The sequence below is a fragment of the Thermobia domestica genome, chromosome 9 (assembly GCF_964235325.1).
Source record: "Thermobia domestica chromosome 9, izTheDome1.hap1.1, whole genome shotgun sequence".
Classification (NCBI taxonomy): domain Eukaryota; kingdom Metazoa; phylum Arthropoda; class Insecta; order Zygentoma; family Lepismatidae; genus Thermobia; species Thermobia domestica.
Genome location: NC_137462.1, coordinates 42,553,620 through 42,576,303, shown reverse-complemented (window position 1 = coordinate 42,576,303; position 22,684 = coordinate 42,553,620). Strand labels below are relative to the sequence as shown.

Here is a 22,684-nt window from a genome sequence, read left to right as displayed (position 1 = left end):
GACGTAGCAATTTTCTGTTTTAATACCTTCCTTCAACTAGTCTCCTTCGCTCCCTCCCTCTCTTTCCTTCCACAATACCCTCCAGCACGTCCATCCTAATACAATTCCTCCTCAGCCAAGGTCTCAACCAGTTCCTTTTCCTCCTCTTAATTACATCTAAAATTCTTCTTTTCTCCCCTACTGCTACTATTTCTAACACCTTCTCATTCGTTTTCCGTTCAATCCAGTTAATTCTCTCCTTTTATCAAAAGCCTTCAATATTTTTTCATCGTTTTTGCGTAATGTCCATGTTTCTGTTCCATAGACTACATATTGGAATCAGTAAAATAAAATCTCAATATTTAATTGGAAGTTTGTCCAATACAAAGATTAGCTAATCTTACTTGAATATATATATATATATATATATATATATATATATATATATATATATATATATATATATATATATATATATATATATATATATATATATATATATATGACGCCTTTCGAGTGTAAAACTAATTTTTCAATTTATCGTTTTCAGTAATCTGTGCTGTCTTGATTTTCTTTCGTGCGTCTCCCCAATTTGGGAACCAGTAGAGTATTGAATCTGTTGAAAAATATAAAAAGATTACGAAACGTTGTACTTTAACTTATAAGTAATGAAGCATGAGGACCCATTGAAAAAAAAATAATAAAGGTTATCACCTATGTTATATACTATCCATCATGCTTACACGAAGGTAAACTATATTTCATTTAGAAACATACATTATACTTCCGTTACTATTGGTGCATTGTAGAATTTATCCAGAGTAAAATTTACGTATGAAAAGCATAAGATTTCTTAAAGGCAAGACTTGCAAGACCAAGACCAAGACCAAGACTGGGTGTGCAAGACCAAGACTGGATGTGCAAGACCAAGACCAAGACCAAGATCACCCAGATCATGGTCTTGGTCTTGCATTTGCTCATCACTAAATGTAGGCTGGAAATACGGATTTTTACATCAAAACATAAAAAAGTAGTAGTGCAAAAGTAGTAGTATTTGTCATTTTCTAGCCTTGCAAACTTGTAAATGTCTACATAATTTTCAGAGAATTCTATGAGATTACTATTAGTTGAAAGGAGAACATGTGACTCTTATGTTTCACAAAACCAAATGAGATTAGAAGAAAAATGGTAGCTTTTGGTGGGCGGTCCCCAGCCACTGCTCTTAGTTTATAGACAGCCAATCTACAGCTATTGTTATCCGATATCCACTCTCGTGCAAAACATTGCTTTTTTCCCCTCCAGTCACTGGTTCCCCATAGCGAAACACTTCTTTATTTACACTGAGGACACGGCTATATACTTAAATGTATGTTAACAAGAATTTGGAGATTTTTCGGGTTGCAACTGCAGTCCTTATAAAAACTAGGGTAGATAAGCAAACATTTTGTAATGAGTTTTACATATATGTAGAAGTGAAGCACCAAAGGTTATGAAATCAGGACCGACTATTAACATGAGTTCCTAATCTTCCAGATATGATCTCTTTATATATCATTCGTTATCCGGATATAATTCGTAATCTGTTATCGGATATTATCCGTCATCTAATCCTTTATCCGGATATTATCCTAATCCGCCATCCGTTATTCGAATATTATCCATTATCCATCATCCAGATATTATGCTTTATCTATTATCCGAATATTATCCGTCATCCAGATACTATTCTAATATTATCCATCATCCGGATATTATCCGTTATTTGGATATTATCCTTCATCCGGATATTATCCATCATCCGGATGTTATTCGTTATCTGGATATTATCCGTCATCCGGATATTATTAATTAGCCTTATGGCCCCGCGTAGCCTAGTCGCTAAGGCTTTCGCCCTCGGTGTGAGCGGTCCCGGGTTCGATTCCCGGTGGGGCACTCGGTCGAAAAATTGTAAACATTTTTTTCAGGTCAGCCATCCTAAATGAGGTTTTCCTGGAAAATGCCGGGCTGGTACCTAACTTATAGGTCTCAGGCCGCTTCCTTCCTTCCCCAATCTTTTCTTCCCTTTCCCCGGATAGTGTGCTCGCCGAGGGAAGTCATCCCTTATACGTGACGGGCTAAATGGCCATAGATGCTGAAAGCCCAGAAATCTAAATCCTAAATCCTATGTCCTAAATCCGTTGTCCAGATAATCTTTATCCAGGTATTATCCGTTATCCGGATTGCCCGTTTCTTCACAGACTAATATCCGGATATCCGTTATTTTGGCCATTCCTACTCCGAACCACGACCGGGACTTGAATCCTGTACGTTGGTGGGTGCATAGACCAATTTACAAGATTAACCCTCAGGGTAGGGTCTATAGACCGTTCCCCATCACCTCGTCCTGCCTCCAAGTAGCTGTATGACTGGACCATACCACCAGTCCAGGCTATTTTGGTATTATGTAGGCCTATGTTTAACCTACTAAAAGCTGCAGCTTTTCCTTATTTGACATGTATTAAGCAATACAAATTCCACATTATTTGTAACTAGCAAATGCTTATACGTTTAGTACGGACAGTATTTCGCGTTCCTTCTCCTTCTTTCATATGAACTCTTCTAAATTCAAAGTCTCGCACTAAATTGGAACACCTCGTATGGACATTTTAGTAAATCAACCCACTCCTTTTTCTTCCCTTCTAGATCAAGTATCAAGAGACGCTGAAAACATATCTCATGGGAAGTCCAAATATTAAATTTCATGTCTCTTATCTTAAGCAAGGAATTTCGAGATATGGACATCTTATTACAATAGTTGCAACCCCTCCCCTTTCCTTACCACCTCTTTTCTTCCCTTTTGGGTCAAATATTAAAAAAAAAAAAAAAAAAACGATGAAACACGTTTTAATTATTTTAAATCAAAATCCTATAAACTGAACTTGATGTCTCCTAACTCAAGGCAGTTCGAGATATGGACAACTTATTACAATAATTATAATCCTATTTTTTCTTGCCTTTTGGGTGAAATAAAATTTAAAAAAAGATAAACAATAATTATTTTGAGTGAGAAGTCCAAATATCAAATTTGATGTCTCTATCCTTAAGGGATTCCGAAATACATACATCTCATTATGATAATTACAATCTTCATTCCCCCCCCCCTTCCATATCGAATCTTCAAAATTCCTTCCTTAGTAGAACTTTACGTCACAAATTCTATTTACTGTTCACATTTCAAGTATATAGCATAAGCAGCTCGGCTTAGGCGCTTAACAATCAATCAGCTTGTTAGGATTTCTTTAGATTTTTCTACTTATTAGCATTGATTACTTAAGGGTCTTCGCTACAGCGAAACTAAACTATCGCTAATTTCTGAGTTTTTTCTGTAATATCTTCAAAACAAATAAAAAATATTCGAAAAGCAGAAACATAGTGAACTAGACAATACGATTTTTGCATGTGATACCTTTACCACAATACACCTACAGTATCCGCTTTTGGTAGACTCTATCCCGCTATTTACAGAACCCGCAAAAAATGCTAAATCTGTCTACAGTTGCAAATCGAAAGCAGTAGATGATTTGTGATAACGGTATCACATGCAAAATCGTTTTATCTAGTTTACTACGTTTCTGCTTTTCGAGTATTTTTTATTTGTTTTGATATTTCAGAAAAACTTTAAAATTGGCGGTAGTTTAATTTCGCTGTAGTGAAGACCCTTACGAGGAGAAACAGAAACATGCATAAGTCAGAGCTACAATACACAATTAAGAGGATAACTTCCAGCAAAGCAATGGTTTACTTTTGTTCAAAGTAGCCCCCCCCCTTCAAAAAGTCTCTACCGAATCGGTATTTGAAAAATTAAATCTTTCAGTTTAACGTCCCACGATTATGCCCTTTAGGTTAAGGGAGACGATGATTACATTAAGTGAATCATCATGGAAGAATTGGTGGAATGAGAAAGTAGGAGAAACGGGAATGCCCCGAAAAAACGCACGGACACGATGTGTCCACCACACTTGGGCAGGGATCGAACCAAGGACCTCACGCACCAGAGGTAGATAAGCGCTCTGCCACTGAGCCACAATGCCGCCCAATGAATCAGTGTTTGAATTCAGCTGACTGACGACATTAACTACAAACCACCAGGCTATTAAGATTCATCTTGATATTAACTCTTACTTTCCTGTAACATTGTGTACAGTATATCAAATATACTCCGCAAGGTTATTGCATTTCTGTATATGGAGTACTAAATTCTGTAAGCCTATATCCCTATATGTGACACTTGCTATTAATTGTTATACATATCTCAGTGGCCTCCCAATATATGGCCTCCAATATCTAAATGACCTCGCACTGAATCCTGAGGAATACTCTTGGTCAAGGCCAGAGAGACTCGTGGTACTTACGCATGACCTCATTAACAGCAATTTCCTTCTACCACAGCATCCCGCATATAACAGATTGTAATGTACGATGTTTCAATATTGCTATAAGTAATGCATTAGAGCAGTTTGGGATGTTTAAATGAATACTTAACTTATTTTTTGAATGTCTGCTATAGGCTAGCAGAGGAGATAAAATAGGCATGCTTAGTGGGATAAGAACCTCTATCGTTGGAAGAAAATCTATTCACGGATTACACTTTCTCTTTTGTATGAGTATATGTGGGTCTTGTGGTAGGCGCAGAATACAGCTTTTACTCCTGTGACAAGTTAATTTCTCTCTCTCTGTATGGGGCCCGGGTTCGATTCCCGGTGGGAACTCACGTGGTTTCGATCCTACGTCTCATATAGTCACGATGCTAAAAGGAACGCTAAACCTCTATTCGACCATAGAATATGTGCTCCTTACACACCGTTTCTTCCAGTAGAGAGAATATAAATGCATCTAAAAGCACCCGACAGAACGTGAAAAGTATTGACTCCCTTATCTTAATAGTTAAAAGGCAGTATGATTAGCGAAATAAGAATATACTGTATAGGTAAATCATAATTTGACCTCTGGCAGAGTTTGACAATAATAGATAAAATCCTGTCGAAAAGTTGTTATATAATCTAATGCAGATATTAGCTATAGTTCGCGTCACCCGAATTGGCGTGTGGCATCAGCCAATAAGTTCGCACTGCGCTGTTAGAAAACCGTCAGGGAGGAAACTAATCATTCATAATTGATTTTGTTCGTATTTGGGGTAATTATGGATGATTAGATTCCTCCCTTAAGGTTTAGTTTAGTAACAGCGCACTGCGAACTTATTGGCTGATGCCACACGTCAATTCGGGTGACGCGGACTATAGTAGATTATTTATTCTCGGTAAAAGTGTTGTATTTAGATAACAACGCACTGTTGTGTTGACTTATAAATTACAATTATTTCAGTGTCTCAAGATATCAAGCTATTGTAGACGGTCTATAGAAAAATATGTCTCAGTCTGTGTGTAACTAATCCTAATAACAAACAGTGACGGTAATGTTGCTACGTGCGCTTTTGCTTGCTTACCTGACGCTATAGATCCATAACTGCGCTGTCGCTGCCATATATAATAAAGTTATTGAATAACTGCAAAAATATGGTATAGAATTTGCGTACTTGGTGTGTGCAGTATGATCTCATCAGTTCTTGTACGGGTAGTTCGGGGGATTTAAAACTGACAAGCACATCCCAGAATTGTGTAACCTAAAATCTTTAGAACAGAGGTAATGGGTTCGTGACGTGGGTTGTTTAACAAATAAAATTTAATCCATTTCAATTAGAAACAGATTGTGACGTAAAAGAGTGAAAGAGAAAGGATGAACTTAGGACAGGCGAAGGTCTACACAGCACTTGCCTGGAATATTCGGTGATCTTCCATCGATGATTCCGTCGGTGTACTGCCTCTATTTTCAGGAACATGGAATCTGGGGTATGGACGGACAGACAGCTCGAAAATGAAATGAAAAATGAAATGTTTGAGTTTTACGTCCCACGGTTATGCCGGTTAGGCTAAAGGAGACGGTGATGATGAGTAATGAATGAAATGGTGGAATGAAGAAAGTGGGAGGAAACGGGAGAACCCCGAGAAAACCCACGCACACGGTGTTTGTCCACCACAAAGTTCACTTGGCGGGAGCAGGGTTCGAACCCGAGACCCCTAGCACCAGAGGTGAACGCTCTACCACTGAGCCACCGCGGCCCTTAGACAGACAGCTCGAATACAGGTTCGGCACAGAATCAAGAAAATTGGTATAAACTTACAGCATGTAATGACTCGGAGTACGTACGCTTCCTAATAACAAAATCATTCTTGCCGTTGATCAAAGCAACTATATGCGTTTCCTTTATAAACATAGGTAAAATCTAGGTGTCAAAATCAAATGTCGCGGAATGTGATTGTTCCTCTCTACATCGTCGCCTTGATCAACTCTAACGACGTGTACTCTCTGTATTTTTGTTCCAAGGCGTCGTTCTTTGAATTCCTACTTCGATGAATCGAAGGCAGGCTGATGAAATGCAAAACGTTTAAGTTGACGTCGGATAAGGCAATCTTTGGGAATGCGCACAAAGGAACAATCTGTATGTTTATTCATTAAGAAATATATAAAAGGAAAAAGTCACACAAAATAGATTGTTTTTCGTCTGAATGTGTAAATTAATTGTAAGTTGTGCTGAAATAAATTCAAATTTAAGATATAATTTTAACATCCATCTGATAAAGAAAATTCACTGTCCGTAATTTCAAAAATGTTTGTTCTTTTCACAGAATTTGAGTCCAATAATCAAAAGTTCAAAACCTGTTATTATTGTTATTTTTATTATTTAAATTACATCATTCATCGTGCTGGGCACAATATCTTCATAGGTGAGCAAGCTAAAAATAAATAAATAAATTAGTTAACGGCCATTCCACGTAAATATGAGCCTAAGGACAGAAAATTGTTTTAAATATATTTTGCTCGTTATTTATATAAAAATGACCAGAAAGTCAAAATTTACTATGCAGATCGATTTCTTGTTAAAACGTTTTAGTTTTTGTCTTTTTGAGCGATTGAAATTCTATGCTGTACGAAGCCAGTCGAAGGGAGAATTTACCAACAATATTGGACACCCCTAAACAACACATGATAACCATTTGATTCAGTTGCACTGCGATGTAGACAAGCACGTACACCTTAGGAACTGAAGCTCAGAAGTTTTAAAGCTGTTAGTATATTAAGTAGTCTACTATTTGACTACTTTTGGTACCAATGTAATTATGTAACGCCCGTTACAAAAAAGATATATTTTTTTCTATAGAACTTGTACTAAAAGTCAGAAGTAGTCTATCTTTTGCAAAAGTAAAAATGAGCACATGGGCAATACAACAAGAAAATGAATATCATTATATTTATAATTTAATAGGCAAAAACTGCGTAACGGGTGTTACATTGCCAATGTAACGGGTGTTACACGTGAATTGTTAGCTTGGTTTAAAAGTGATATTTTGTGCACTTAGGCTAGCTCTAAGGCTCTAAATAGGGAATTTGAAGTTAGTAAAGTTATAGAGGGTTCTCTTCTGAAGACATAAATTATGGTAAGGATGAGCAGTGGCCGAAATTAAGGGACATTATACTGGAGGTGATGAAATGCACTCCAGAGAATATAATATCTAGGAGATATCGTACGATGGGGGACTCCCTCTCATTCCCCAGTTAAGTCGCATACTCAGAGTAGTGATTAAATAGCATAAAAGTGCCGTATTTTAATTGAGTACTTATTATAATACCAGAAGTCTACTTCTTTATCAGAAGCCCAATACGCTGCTTTGGAAGTCTTCGTTTAGCAAATCATTAAAGGCTGCAGCGCGACAGATTTTCATTAAGAAACCAGAAAAACCCTACACTACAATGATGTGTACGCAGACTCCGAATGAAGTTGTGATCAGCCTTTGCGGAAAGATGTTTGTGTTGGAATGTTGTCTTGCTGGTAATGAAAGATGAAATAAGTAACAACGATTATCGTCAAGTTGGAATCCGTCAAGGATTTTCGGACGAAAATTGTGATATTAGAGTTATGTTCTTGAAATCTTGTGGCGAAAAGGAATTCGAACTACGCCGAAGTTTAGAAAGTATACTAGTGACGTGCCGTAAGGGGGGTTTAGCGGGGCGACGGCCCCGGGCGCCGAAGTAAGGGGGCAAAAAATTTGGTAGGAAAAGAAAAGGAAAGAAAAAAAGAGAGAAAAATACTTCACATATCAGTACAAATTAGTATGCACTTAAATCCTCTTCCTGTTTTAGAATTGGTCCTATAATGTTACTCATGTTAGGAAAATGAATGTGCACATATATAAAATGGAAGGAAAAAAGTAATAAAAAATCCTCGAAATCAAGGAAAAGCAGGGTTTATTTTGGAAAAGTTTCTTATGGTTTGCCCCAACCATAGTGTTGCTTCGCGGCTGGTCTGTCGACCTGACTAATATGTACGGGGGTTCCGTCGTATACTCTCGCCCCGGGCGCTGTTCCCAGCACGGCACAATATAATTCATTTTCATGACGTGATTGGTAAACTGCCAAATCCGATTATGAAAATTAAAGAATAACAAAGTTGTGTAGCAGTTTAGTTCCAGAGTTAATGTCACTGAAGCATAAGAAAAATAGACTTTTGTTGATGATCAGTGTATCAACAGACCTACATATTTAATACTGAAACTTCCTACATTCTTCTGATTTATATGTTTATTATTTTGTGTTTTTATTTCCTACACTGTACTACATGTGTATTTTTTTATCTATTAACATTGTAATATTTTGTTCTTTACATAATATGTTCATTAAAAGTGAAGTTGGTTTAAGTTCATTCGCACTGAGTAACACCCGTTACAATTTGTGTAACACCCGTTACGGTATTGAACATTTTTTAAAATAAAAGCCATTACACTTATGGAATTTCTGATTCTAATATTCACAACATCATACTTTCAGAAAAGTGCACACATAATTGGAAATAAATTCTGATCTGGACATTCGCAGAGTTTGGCTTAACTTTGCATGCATCTGAAAGTGCAATTGATGTTACACCCGTTACGCCAAATATTTCACTCTCACTGAGTTGTGGTATCATGTATATGTAACAAATTGTTTACTAAAATACACAGACAAACGGTGATGTTTCGAGGCAGTTTGATATATCTTGATCCAGTAAGGACATTTCTATAACAATTTCTATTCGTCCAAATGTAACACCCGTTACGATGGAATGGCCGTTAAATATAAACAATTATCTAGAGCTTTTAATTAACCAGTGTTAACCTATAGTGTGTAGTGAACCGAAGGCTTGGACGGAACAACTAGTGTGACTAATTCAGTTAATTATGCAACCATTAAAATTTTCCATACTTTATCCAATTTTTGAGTGAGTAAACAGAAAAGATCAAAAAAATATTTTTCTAAATTTTGGTATCCACCGGGAATATCCTGATCCATATCACTACTCCAATATGTTTTGCGACTTTCTTCCTAAAGAAATTGTTCCTCATCAACTTCCTTATTTGTTTCTTCATACGATTTCTTGTTTAATAATCATATATATTTCACGTAGCCAAGAGGTTAGCGCGCGTGCGTTTGCTGCAAGTAGACGCAAGTTCGATTTTCAATTTAGCATAGTATTTTTGTTATTGAGCTAGAACCAGTGGTGCTATTCAGCCGGTTTGCACCAGTTCGGTACAACTGGTTGTTAAAATATTTCGAATTCGCAGAACTGTTTGATATATCCAGACATAACACTAAATTTTACCCAGTTATACCAAGAAACAGTAAAATTTAGTTTAACTATATTTTTAGAAATTCTTACAGCTACAGGGTTAAATATATGATCTCTCAGAACAAGGTATAAGCCTTTATTTCTTAATCTCAAATGCTCAGATACCAAGAATAAGAATTGGGATCACGTGAGTGTAGTGGTGAGGGCTATTTATATTTGAAACGCATTTGTCGATCCATTGCTGGATTAAGGTCTTTCCAATTCTTTCTGACAACAATATATCGTGGATAATTTGTTTCCAAGATAGGTATTCGCAGTGCTACCTAATTTCGTTATATCACTTAGTATTAGGATGCTGTGTAGGTTTCCACTTGTCAGTTGTGGTATCCAGTAAAAAAAAAAAAAAAATAATAATAATAATAATCCAAATGTTAGTTTGTTTCCTAAGAGAGTTATATCTATCTACCTACCTATCCATACACTCTCTAACACCACTGCCTAGAACCGATCAAAATGCTACTTTGCTTAAGAGATAGGAAGCTCCAAAATAATAATAATAAAAAAGCCAGAAATAACAACGACGGAGTCGATGTATTGGCCATCACACATCCTCCAAATCCTTTTTACTGACTCTTAACCTTTTGTTGGACTAAGTTTCTAAGACAAACATATGATCCAGCAAACAATAAATAGAATTAAATTTGATGCATAGACATCGAGGTCTAATTTTCTTTTCTTTTCTAAGTGTTCTGCTCGAAGATACGTTCTAACGCAGCGTTTCCCAACTATGGTCTGCGAACCACAATTGATCCTTGAGGTCCGCTGCCCTTGTGGTCTGTTAGATAAACATTAAAAAAACTATTGTATAATTCAAGTTCTTTGCATATTAAACACTACAGTTGAGAATGTGCAAAAGGAATAGATTATACGTACAACCAATGCATTGTACGATTTAATAGGATATGACACTTTGATTAAGAAGCATATTTTAAATGGGAAGTGGGGACAATTTATACAAGGAATTGAGTATCTCACGCAAGGCCGGTCCTAGACAATTTGCCAGGTAGGCCTAGAAATAATCCCTATGAAAGATTTGCGTAGTTATATCTTCTTTGCCCCGATATTCATTTTGATTACTCTGTGTACAAGAACTGAGTAGTTATGTATTGGTTACTTACGTTAGATATTAATTTGAATATACCGTGTACAAGAACTGATTAGCTATAATCTTCGTTACTTAGATATCCATTTGAATATACCGTGTACAAGAAGTGAGTAGTTATATATCTTCATTACCCAGATATCCACTTGAGCATGTCGTGTACTTGAGCGTAGGGAAATGAATAATTATGTCTTCCTACCCCCATATTCATTTAAACACACCTTGTACGATAACTGAGTAGCTGGGCACAGTGAGTCAATTGTAGAGCGCTCAGTTCTGCTGCGAGGGGTCCTTAGTTCGATATCTTGTCATGGGAGTTTATGGTGGACAGCATTGTATCCATGGGTTTTCTCGGGGTCTTTTGTTTTCTCCCACATTGCCATTTTACCAGTTCTTTCATAATCATTCACTTTCATCAATCATGTCTCCTTGAGCCTAAAGGGCTTAATTATGCGGTGTAAAACTAAAAGTTTAATTTTTGTTATAAATGTGTAGTTACTAGTTACTTGTACCGATATATCTTCGTTATCCAGATATTAACTTGCACACACCATCTTCTTTTCCCAGATATTCATTTGAATACGTCAATTAATACTCATTTGATATAAGGTACCCTGATTTCCTATGCTGCACTTACGTATATACAAAAAGAATGAAAAAGCAATCAACGCTAGCTTTTTTTATTTTCTTTATATTCCTAAGATGTATGCGGGGTTAGCATAAATGATTCATTCGTTTTGAAAAGGTTATGTTTTCAAAAGTATTACAAGTGCACACATGAAAAATATATAAAAACAACCACAAACTCACCATCCGATCGGGTATGACAGTGTGCAGTGTGGCAGTACGAGGTTAGTACCTGTCAGAAATGGAGAGAAAGCAAGAAAACAGTTTTTGTGTGCTTGAATATGCCAGATGTCTGTCTGTTATAGCTTTGCAATGCGCTTTCAGAATAGAGCATGGAAAAGAAGCGTCCTGTAAACAAAGCATTTTGCAGTGGTGTCGGCAATTCAAGGACACTGGTTGCTTGTGTAAAGGGAAAAGTATCTGGCCTCCTAGAGCTCCTGATTTAACGCCCTGTGACTTCTTGCTATGAGGTTACGTTAAGGACCTTATTTACCTACCCGTCACTACCGATACTCTTAGTCGAGCTCAAAGAACGCATCAATGCTGCAGTGTAGACAATTGACCCAGGACTATGGTACAAAATGTACGGAATGAGCTCGAGTATCGTCTGGACGTGTGTAGTGTCACCAAAAGGGCACATATTGAACATTTGTAGAAGGTGTATAAACTTGGTGAGTTTGTGGTTCTTTTCACTTATCTTTCATATGTGTACGTGTAATACTTTTGAAAATATAGCTTTTTCAAAATGAATGAATCACTTATGTTAGCCCTGTATTATTTATAATTTCTTTATCTACGATATATACAAACAGCCTCTTTCCTGGTTGTAGCTTCACGTCCGTGTTGACTAGATATAATTTTTTGATAGACTCATAAACCTTGTCTTGAGTATCCTGTATGATTATTTCATACTAGCAGCGTTCACCCCGCTTCGCTGGGGTCACCCCGGAACGCAATAAACTTTGTTACTTAGATAATTTTTACTTTTTCGCTTTCAAGTGATATGATAAAAAACATAGAAGATTGCAGTAAATGTTAACATTATATCGCCTGTCATTTATGTTAACCCGCCGAGTGACACGGTCATGTGGGTTGCATATAAATACGGTTAGATTTAGCTATGATGAGCTAACAAAGGATTTGTACGTTATGGACACTTGAATGGTCAATTATCTCAAGACACTGGTAATTAAAAATTAAAGTGATATGATAAAAACCATCTAGGGTCCAAATCTTAATAACCCCCCAAAAATGAAAGAAATTGGTTCAGCCGTATTAGCGTGATGAGCTAACAAAGGATTTGTACGTTCTCTTTTATATATATAGATGTTTGTATTTAGAGTTTAAACCGGAAGTAAACATTACTAATATTCCGGATATACAGTATTTTGCTTCCTTTATCACCTCCAGCAATCTAAAAGTGATTAAATTATTATTTCTTAAATTCTTCGATTCTTGTAGGCAACACTACTTCACCCAAGTTTTAGATCTCAAATACTGTTTTCATGTGACATGATTTATAATACATAAATTGATACAGGGCCGGTTCTAAGCAATTTACCGCCCCATGCAATGTCATCTTTTGCCGCCCCATTTCTCCAGAAAGAACAAATCTTAAAAGCCACTATTTTAAGTATGCTACCCCATCATGAAAAACGATGGAGAGGGTAAGAGCAATCGCACCCAGAAAGGCCTAAACACTACAAATACAATCTCATTGTGTCTGTTTTTTCTTTAAATGATAATCTATTATATTAGTGAGAGATAAAGCAAACACACCTGCAGATGAAAGGTAGTAATCCTTTTTATAGAATTGAATACTGAGTTTCAATCTCAATATCTTAGTTCTCATTTCCAGTGAAACTAACTCTTTTATTCTTTATTTTTTGATTTTCCTTCTACAACTGTTTAAAATAAACTTGTCTCTACCTTCAATGATAAGGAACTTGTTTGTGACAAAGACAAAACTAGTTTTCATAGCAAGACTGTGATAACTAATTAAATGGAACAGGTGTTCGTTACTGTTCGAGAGTTGAGTTCTTGTATTCGACAACAATCAAGCAATTCATGGTGGGATTTGTTTGACTATTTGCTTTAGCACTGTATCCATGTCAGGGGCGGATCCAGGAGCGACTTCTGGGGGGGGGCGGTGGGTTGTCATACTGCTACTTTTAAGGGCTCCAAACGTTGGGATGTGTTTTATTTATATATATAAAATAAGAAAGTTTCCTCTTCCCCCCCTGGATCCGCCCCTGATCCATGTGACCTTAAACTAATACGACGTAAACATGATTCATGAATGTAGTATTCAAATACAAGGTCAGCTTAGTAAATTTAACTATTACAATCATGAAGTCTGTTTTCAATAAGATTTTTTTTTTTTTTTTTTAAATAATATAGTTATGACCAGGCACGGATCTTGTTGACAAGTCAACTTTTTTCTGTTACACATATGACAAGGCAAGTTCAAATAAAAACATTATCCATCAACTCTTGGTTCTAAAAATATATTTTTTTTAGGGTCAACTTTTGGTCACTTTTTGCCGTTTTGAAGTTTCAGGTCAATTTTTAATATTTTAAGGTAACTTTTAGGTCACTTATGGTCTTTTTATTCTTTTTCTTCTACATAAGGAAATCTTAAAATGAAAACTGTTTACGGATTTAAAAACAAGAAGTTAAATGATCTCTTTTCTTGCTTCCTGATTATTGAGGTGGAAAAAACTGCATTCCTAACAAGTTATGAACACTAGGCTCTAGCTGGTTGATGAGGGCTGGGGGTTCGTAAGTGGCCAAAGCAGATGGTTCTGGTTGTTTACCACAATGGATATGACTACGTGAATAACTAAAAATAGATTAGAAGATGTTCAAATGTTTTAAATAGGCTTTTTATCTATTATTCTGGTGTATACAATCTAACTTACGAACTTTTATTCTTTAAGTGTGCTTCCTAGTTTCAACTCGAGAGTGAATTGATGGTTTCAGTCTGTAGAATGCCGAGGTCTAAACCATCTACATCTTCTCATTTAAGACAGATTGTTTCCGAATTTGGTGAGGATGTTTTTAGTGCTGACGGTACAATATTGTTTTGCAAGGCATGTGAAGTAAAAGTTGTAGCAGAGAAAAGAGAGACTGTACAAAAGCATATCAGAAGCGAAAAACATTTACGGGCAGTTGAAAACAAACATAAAACCAAGTGTTCGCAGTTGTTACTTGTGGAGAGTGCTTCGAATAGTAAAGGCAAATCCTCAGTTTTCAAAAGAGTTGTGTGAAGTTTTTGTGTCTTCAAATATTCCTCTTTGGAAACTCAACAATGTGAAATTGCGGTATTTCCTGGAACGTCATACAAATCGTTCCACTCCAGACGAAACCAATCTTAGGAAAAAATACATGCCAAAGTGTAACGAGGACACAATAAGAAAAATAAGAGAGGAACTTTGAACTCAGATAATTTTTGTTTCTATAGACAGACTAGTGATGTGAAGGAACGCTATATAGTCAATATTATTGTTGGGGCAATGAAAGCCGACAAACCTAGCAAAATATTTTTGCTAACTGGTGAAGTGTTGGAATCTGTCAACCATTTTACAATATGTAGACTTTTCGATAAATCGATATCCCTACTTTGGCCTGAAGGTGTCCAACATGGCTATGTTGTTTTTGTAATAATGCTGCTCCGTACATAATTAAGGCTGCTAATTCAATAAAATCGTAACAATATTTACAGTTATCTTCTGCAATGCTGAATAAGGTATGAGCTAAATTTTCTGACGATTACAAAGTTCCTGAGTTAGTTTGTTGTATCACAGCTTATAAAATGTTTATATGTTGCTTAACTGGATATAGACCTATATATCTGTAATTCAAATATGAAATGCTAAGTCAGAGTTTAGTTTTAATATTATTGCTTTTTTTAAAATCAAAGACACAAATGATCAATGGACTGCAACTATCTAAAACAGAACTTTTGAAAATGAGTGAGAAATAGTAATTAAAATCCAATAAATATTCGAAAGTGTCAATGTTTTAATGAAATAAACGTTTAAAAAACTGCAAGTTTTAAGATCAACTTTTGTGAATTTTAGGGTCATTTTACAGGAATTTTAGTGTCATTTTATAGGTCACTTATTAGAAAATTTTAGGTCAACAAAATCCGGGCCCTGGTTATGACAAATTTTGCCACTCCTCGAAACTTGCCACTCCGTGCAATACCACATGTTGTACATATGTTAGAGCCGGCCTTGAATTGATATAGTTCTTGTACTACCATAGTGAAGAGCATTTATCAACGTTTAAAGGTACATTCGTACATATCAGTACACAATGCAGTCCAATAATAAGTATGGTTTAAATGTTGTTACATCACATTCTTCGTGAATCTCTGTTGACTTGACACAGAAGAATTCTGTTAACTTCTAGATTAAATTAAAGAGCATAAATTGTGCAAATAAATTTACAAAAAGGAGAGGAGAATATTTTTGAGACGAGGTAACAAAAAGCTTTCCTAAAAGAGACAAGACTTCTATAAAATTTACGAGATGGAACGGGAAACCCTTATTTCTTCTCTCGTCTCGCCTCGTAAGCAGCACTATTTCTAATGTACCTCTGTTCACCCTACGCGAATTTCTCATACAGGGAATGTGTCAGGCTTCTTAACCTCTAATAAACCTTATAATAGCTGGTGACGCATATGAGTTTAATGTGGAGTTCCGCATTGTGTTAATTCCCTCATTCACTTGTTTCTTCGTTCCTTTTGGCTCAAAAAGAATTTCCTTAAGACTTTGCTCTCCAATTCATCACGTAATGCTCATGATCAACTTTTACCTCTATGCTAAGGGACACCGTTTACGGCTTTGGAGGTGGCTCTCCCTTTAAACACTGTTAGCAATGTGAGAATTGCTATGTTGTCACGTCTTTGTACACATTTCCGTCAATTTGTGCACAAAAGAAGATGAGAACGTGATCTACCTGTCACCTGCTCTCGCTATAGCTTATCTTGTTAGCCACATTCCTGTAGCACATGGCAACAATGTAGCATCACAGTCTTCGTTTCATTCGTCTAACCCATATCCCATCGATTGATCCCATGGTTTAGGATATTTTAATTACTTTATATAAGTCCAACCTTAATTTGGCTAAGTTAGGGAAGCAAATTGTTAAGGGATTGATTGTTATTTGTTGCATATAGCCTATTTCTTGTGATCTATAACCTTATGGAGACAGTAGCGTAGCCAGGATGTGTGTTTGGGGGGGGCCCAAGTGCTGTTATAGGTACATATAGAAACATTACAAACAAAGACATATATAAACATAAAAATATATAAAAAATTACAAACGTCAAAGTACCGAAGTACATTGTTGGACCTCTTTGGGGGGCCCGGCCCCTCTGGCCCCCCCTTCCCTACGCCACTGATGGAGACTGCACATATATCGGAATGGAATGCTAAGCCACACATATCAAAGTGGCGAATGCAAATCCAGTGTCTTTTCTAACAGAACCTTCATTAATATAACCTTTTATGTTAAATTTAAGTCGAATGTTCTTTAAAACCAACTTGACAGACACAGATGTATATATTATTTTTTTAAAGCATCCAGAAATGTGATACAAAACATATTGTAAACCCCTTGTACGCTTGGCGTAATTATGGTTGGGAATGGAAAATTAAAATAAACAACTATAATCGAAAAATATGTTAACCCGACGTGGTTTAAAGTGTGTGTTGGCTAACCAACAATTTGCCATCATTTACGCATCGATTTCAACCTCGTAATTTTACTTGTTTTAAAAGAGCTACATTGACAGTTGAGTTGATGTTCAAATGCTCGGCAAAGTGGTCATTACAAGATATGGTCAACATTAGCAGTTGGCTAATGTACCATTTCCACCTTTGAGCCTATGCTCCTAGGGTAATACACATAAAGTTTTAACTGTAGTATTGAAATACCATTATGTCTTTCACTTTATCTAAGTGGTGAAGAAAACGTCAGCGGTAACGCTTAAATAATAATGCTAAACAATATCAGGTGAATCGTAAACCACTGCTTCTATCAGTACGGATTGTAAATAGAAATATCCAACCCCGTAGCCAGCCCAAAAATGTAGGGAGACCTGATAGAAGGTAGAGGGGCCGATCCAACCATATAATTCATTTGCAAGTTTACCGTGACAATTTTAGGGGTAACCAGTAAAAATTTAGGGGGGCCGGTCCCCAGGTCCCCCCTCCCCGTAAATACGGGCCTGGAAATATCTACCGGCAGCAAGAGTATTGGTTGCATTACTTAATATATGTATCTTATATATGTATTTGTATATTCCATGTATTTTATAATAATTATGTAAATTGTGTTTTGTTTCCACAGTATCATAGCAACGATGAAGGACATCCGCATTACACTGTGGATTGTATGCTTCGTGCAACTAAGTTTTCTTTTAACTTCCGAAAGTCTGAAATCTTCAAGATCACTTCACACTCGACAACTTGTACCACCGTTAGATTTTTCCTATCATCACTACGATGAACTGACTGAGTATTTGCGTAACATCAGCGCAGCTTATCCACAGATAACATCGTTATATTCAATAGGCAAGACACATCAAGGTAAGTGTCTTATAGGGTGCAGCATAATTTTTTAGATTTATATATATATATACTCAATATTCAATCCACTTTGAACGTTACCCAAAGTGTGAGCTTTATAACTATGAAATCATCATGAATGAAGATTATTCTGTATATTTAGGCTTTTTTCAAGAAAATGTTGCGGAGGGGGAGGGAGCAAAAAATATATTAAGGATTACACTGGGACTCTATTTGCTAACAGAGCTGGCCTATACAAAATTGATATGCAACCGCAATTTAACTTACCCTAGCTCCGGAAAGGCGGTGGATCAGTTCCGGCTTGGAAGAAAAACTAATACGTCCCGTTCGTATTAAACTAACAAGACATACACTTACTAGTATTCCTAAATTTTCATACATTATATACAATATACCCATTATATAATGAATAGTACATAAGAATAATGAATAATAATGTACAGTACATAATGGCTCATAATTTTGTATATAATGTTTTAAAGATTTCGGATTGGGCAGACTACAAAAGAGTATAAAAAGAAATAAATCGGTTTATATCTTCCGGTCGCGCATTTTCTCTAAAGTTTGGAAAAATTAACATTTTTACGATAAATTTTAATATATTTAAATGACCCTCTTCCCGAATGTAATAGCTCAAATTCTTATGTATTGGAACCACGAAAAATAATGTTTAAATATTATTTAAATTGAACTATTATATTAGGGAGGAGGCTAATTTTAAAATGTTAAAAATTGGGATAACATGTGAATTTTTCCACATTTCAACAAATTTTAGAGCACATACACGAGCGGAAGATATAAACCAATTTTATTTATTTATTTATTACTCATTTTTATTTTCCCCAATTCGCAAATTTTCCGCGGTATTACAACTTGAAAAAAATAACTTTTTTCGGCCCATCCTAATGTACAAATCACGATTCTTCTCTGACTGAAGGAGTTGATGTGCCTTGAAAATTGAACCTGTGTCGTCCAGATTCAGAGAAAGCACAAACTTCTTGATCTTGTCAAAATTTTCGAACTGCACCACACTCAATCCACGATGACCTGGAAATTTGGAATAAAATTTTAAAAAGTGGCTGTAAAGAGGAAAAAAAAGAAAAAAAAAGAGATTGTGACAGATTAAAAGAATAAAAGGGTAAAGGTCCCCAAAAACGGGTAAATGTGCTGAAAAATTACCTCTATTCGCAAGTATAGAAGCAACATTTGACACATTGAGTACTTTCAGAGAAATCGTTTTTGCTATTCAAAAATAACGACAAAAGAAGTGTGCAACTAAATAGTTTGATCCTACTTATACGTAGTGAGCCAATCTATAAGATTATAGTGAGACAGAAGGTTGTATTTTTGTTTTAATTTCTGAAAGACTAAACTTTTATGAATAAATAAATCAAAATAATCAAGTAACAGAACGCGCTTTTATGGAAACTAAATAGAAAATGCACTATGCCGATCTAGCACATAGAAAACATGTTGCTTGAAATCATAGATATAGACCTGTAGGAGTACTTATGCTCCAACGTCTGTGATGCATCCTATGTTCTCCTCATAAGTAGGGTTCGAATTTCTATTACGTAAACACTTTGAAAACATGCATGCATTTTTTCCTAAAAATGGCAAAATACGACCTAATATACAATCTTTAAAAAGCACGCATTTCTAAAGGCAGATTTCTTGTAACTACACTCAGTATTTTCAGTTTATCCGACGAAGAACCCTGCAACGAATATTAAATACACATCATACTCGAAAAAAAATATTTAAAAAATATTATCTTAAGTACCAGAGATAATTTCAGGGGGTGGCCGTAAGACAGATTCTCCAGGAGTTATATCTGATCATATCAATGTGAATAGTGAATTACCAATATTTTCACGGTAGTACTTTTATCTCCCCGGATATTGATAGAAATATACAACAAAGAAATTGGACTTGTGGTGTCATTGCAGGAGAGGAGGCACAGACAGACAGAGGGTGATACAACAATTTTCGTTTTCGACATGGTTGACGCTACGCCAGATCAAGTTCACTTCCCGATGATCGATTATCGAACTTACTTCAGAGATTCAGAGGTTCTATATAGCCACGCTGTTGAAATAGAACACAAATACAAATCAATAGAAAACATGCTTATGGGCCTAACAAAAAAATTAACTACTGATTAATTTGACTATTTCACCGTGCGCTATTTAGAACAACTTAGGTTTCTGGAATAACATAGTTTTATATACTGTATATATTTATAGTGCAGTAACTTCTGGACCGCATGAATTTGATTTATTTGTGTTCAACGCTCCTTTTCAGGACCAAGACTATATGAGATAGATCTTACGCTTTAAGTGGGTTCCGATTCTCACTTCTATTCAAAGTAATAAGCTCTAGCTACGAAGTGGGTGATGTGAAGTTTAATGTCCTTTAAACTTAAGTCTTGCACTTGAAAAGTTGTGCAGTAAATTGTTTGCAGAACGTAGAAACACTTACTCATTTTAATTTATTAAGGTATAGTAATTTATTAAAATAACATTTTAACGATTGTAATTATTTATTGAATATTTCTTAAACATCGTAACTTAAAATTTTGATTCTAATACATACCTATTGGGAATATAATTGCACCTATCTACGATATAAGAAAGTGGAATATTAAAATATTTCACACCGCAGTGAACGGTTAACAAAGCTGATTGTTCTGATATGAACATTTGAGAGGGGTTGTTCTGATATGAACATTTGGGAGGGAAAAGGTTGACTAATATGGCTGACACCTTGGGTAGCCAGTGAGGCAGAGATGCAATTTCCTTAGTCATCCCTAAAATCATCTGTACACACAATGACACAAAGATGCTATCAACTATCAAGAAAACAAACTAAACATTGTGTAGCAATGAATGAATTTAAGACTTCATAAAGTAGGAGGTCAGGCCACCCTTACTTATAAATTGCGTGAATCACGCCTATTGCCCGCACGTGGCCATCGCGTTTGGCCTATCCTGGCTTCCCTGTAAACACAAGGCGGCTTTTTATATCTCAAAAGCCACATCTCATCATCTGGTGTAATCAAAGAAGCTCAAGACATCAACGTCCCTCCGTAAGGGTACAGCGTATCTGTATCATCTTGAAGAGTCTCCAGACCTTTTCTCGTTTCTTATACTTCCTTTCAACTGCACAGCTGGTAACAGAAAATAGATACAAAACTGCGTAGATTCAACAGGGGAGAAATAAAATACTTCAAGTAGCAATTATTACTCAAAGTATATCTGTACCATCTTTGTTCAATTAAATAGATCACCCAGCTGTTTTATACAGCACATAGTGCCATATTATACAATCCAAAAGTAAAGTTTTAAGCTACAAAAATGATTCACCTCTCAGATTTTCAGTGGATAAGTTAACTCATTTTGTCACTTCCGGTGGAAACAAATCTACAATGGAAACGTGACGTACTTCCGTCACTATATTTCGTGTGAGTTCCAAACGGTATGGATATTACTATGAGTGTGTCTAGCATGTAAGAATTGAGGGATGATAGATTGTTCACTCTATCTAATATAATTAGTACCCTTTCAATCTAACAAATTTATTCCCCTCCAGTCTGATGTAATCTAACCATCTGAAATTTAGTTCTATTCAGTCCGCCTCTAGTCTAATCAAATTATTTTCCTTGCAATCTAATATGCTAAGTACTCTTCCAATCTCATATAAGTATTCCCCTTCCAATTTATATAATTATTTTTCTTCATGAAATATAATTATTATTTTTCCATATAATCAGTCCCTTCCTAATTTCATATAAATATCCCCCTTCCAATCTAATTATTTCCCTTCCAATGAAATATTATTATTTCTTTCCCAATCATATTTAGTTCTTCCTTTTCCAATTTGATACAATTATAATAATCTAATATATTCAGTCCGCTTCTAATGTAATACTGTATAAGCAGTCTCCTTTCTATTTGAACTATTCTCCTCCCGATTCCTGGCCGGTACGATCATAATCCCTGACCTGCACGATCGGTTAATATGTAGGATCGAAAATGTGCAGAATATGATTTCTGCCATTTAATTTGACAAGAGTCACGATCCTTCTGCAGTGTCGATGTCTCGTAAACTCATATTCAAGTAGCATGGGAACGATTTCTGAGGAACTCATCCAACACCTGTTTGATTTGAAGGCATTATACAACGTAATGTATATGTAATGTATATTCAACGTAATGTATATAGACTCTAATAACAGTACATCGAGATTTGACGTCATATTGATTTATGAAGGATAGAAAAATTGAGAGAATTTCTGTATAGTCATGTACCAAATTTGAGATATAAGTTTCGTTTCACTCATATTGCCATTAGTGTTGCAATTTTTACAAACAGGAATAAAAGCTAAATTCATTTTCTAAAATTGTTTATTTATTGTTTCGGGTAGAAAGTGCTAGAGATGCCAAGCCCTACCAAAATGTTTGTATTGCAAAGGTCTTTTAGATACAAGTAATATATTATTTGGAATTTCTTAGTCAATTAAAAAAAAAAAATATTTTCACTTACACTCTCTGACGACACCTGTGGACGACTTTTATTAGCTCACAGTAACATCCCTTTAAATTAATAGAATGTGGGTTT

General features: G+C 35.7%; 1 protein-coding gene across 1 annotated transcript in view; it reads left to right on the top strand.

The window, feature by feature from the left end:
* The window catches only part of LOC145694604 (carboxypeptidase D-like), a gene marked incomplete in the record, with an annotated part of 104,107 nt that overhangs the window by 32,503 nt on the left and 48,920 nt on the right, over positions 1–22,684 (top strand). The window contains 1 exon segment of the mRNA XM_081770991.1: positions 17,826–18,064. Within this exon segment, the coding sequence (XP_081627117.1) occupies positions 17,839–18,064 (226 nt within the window).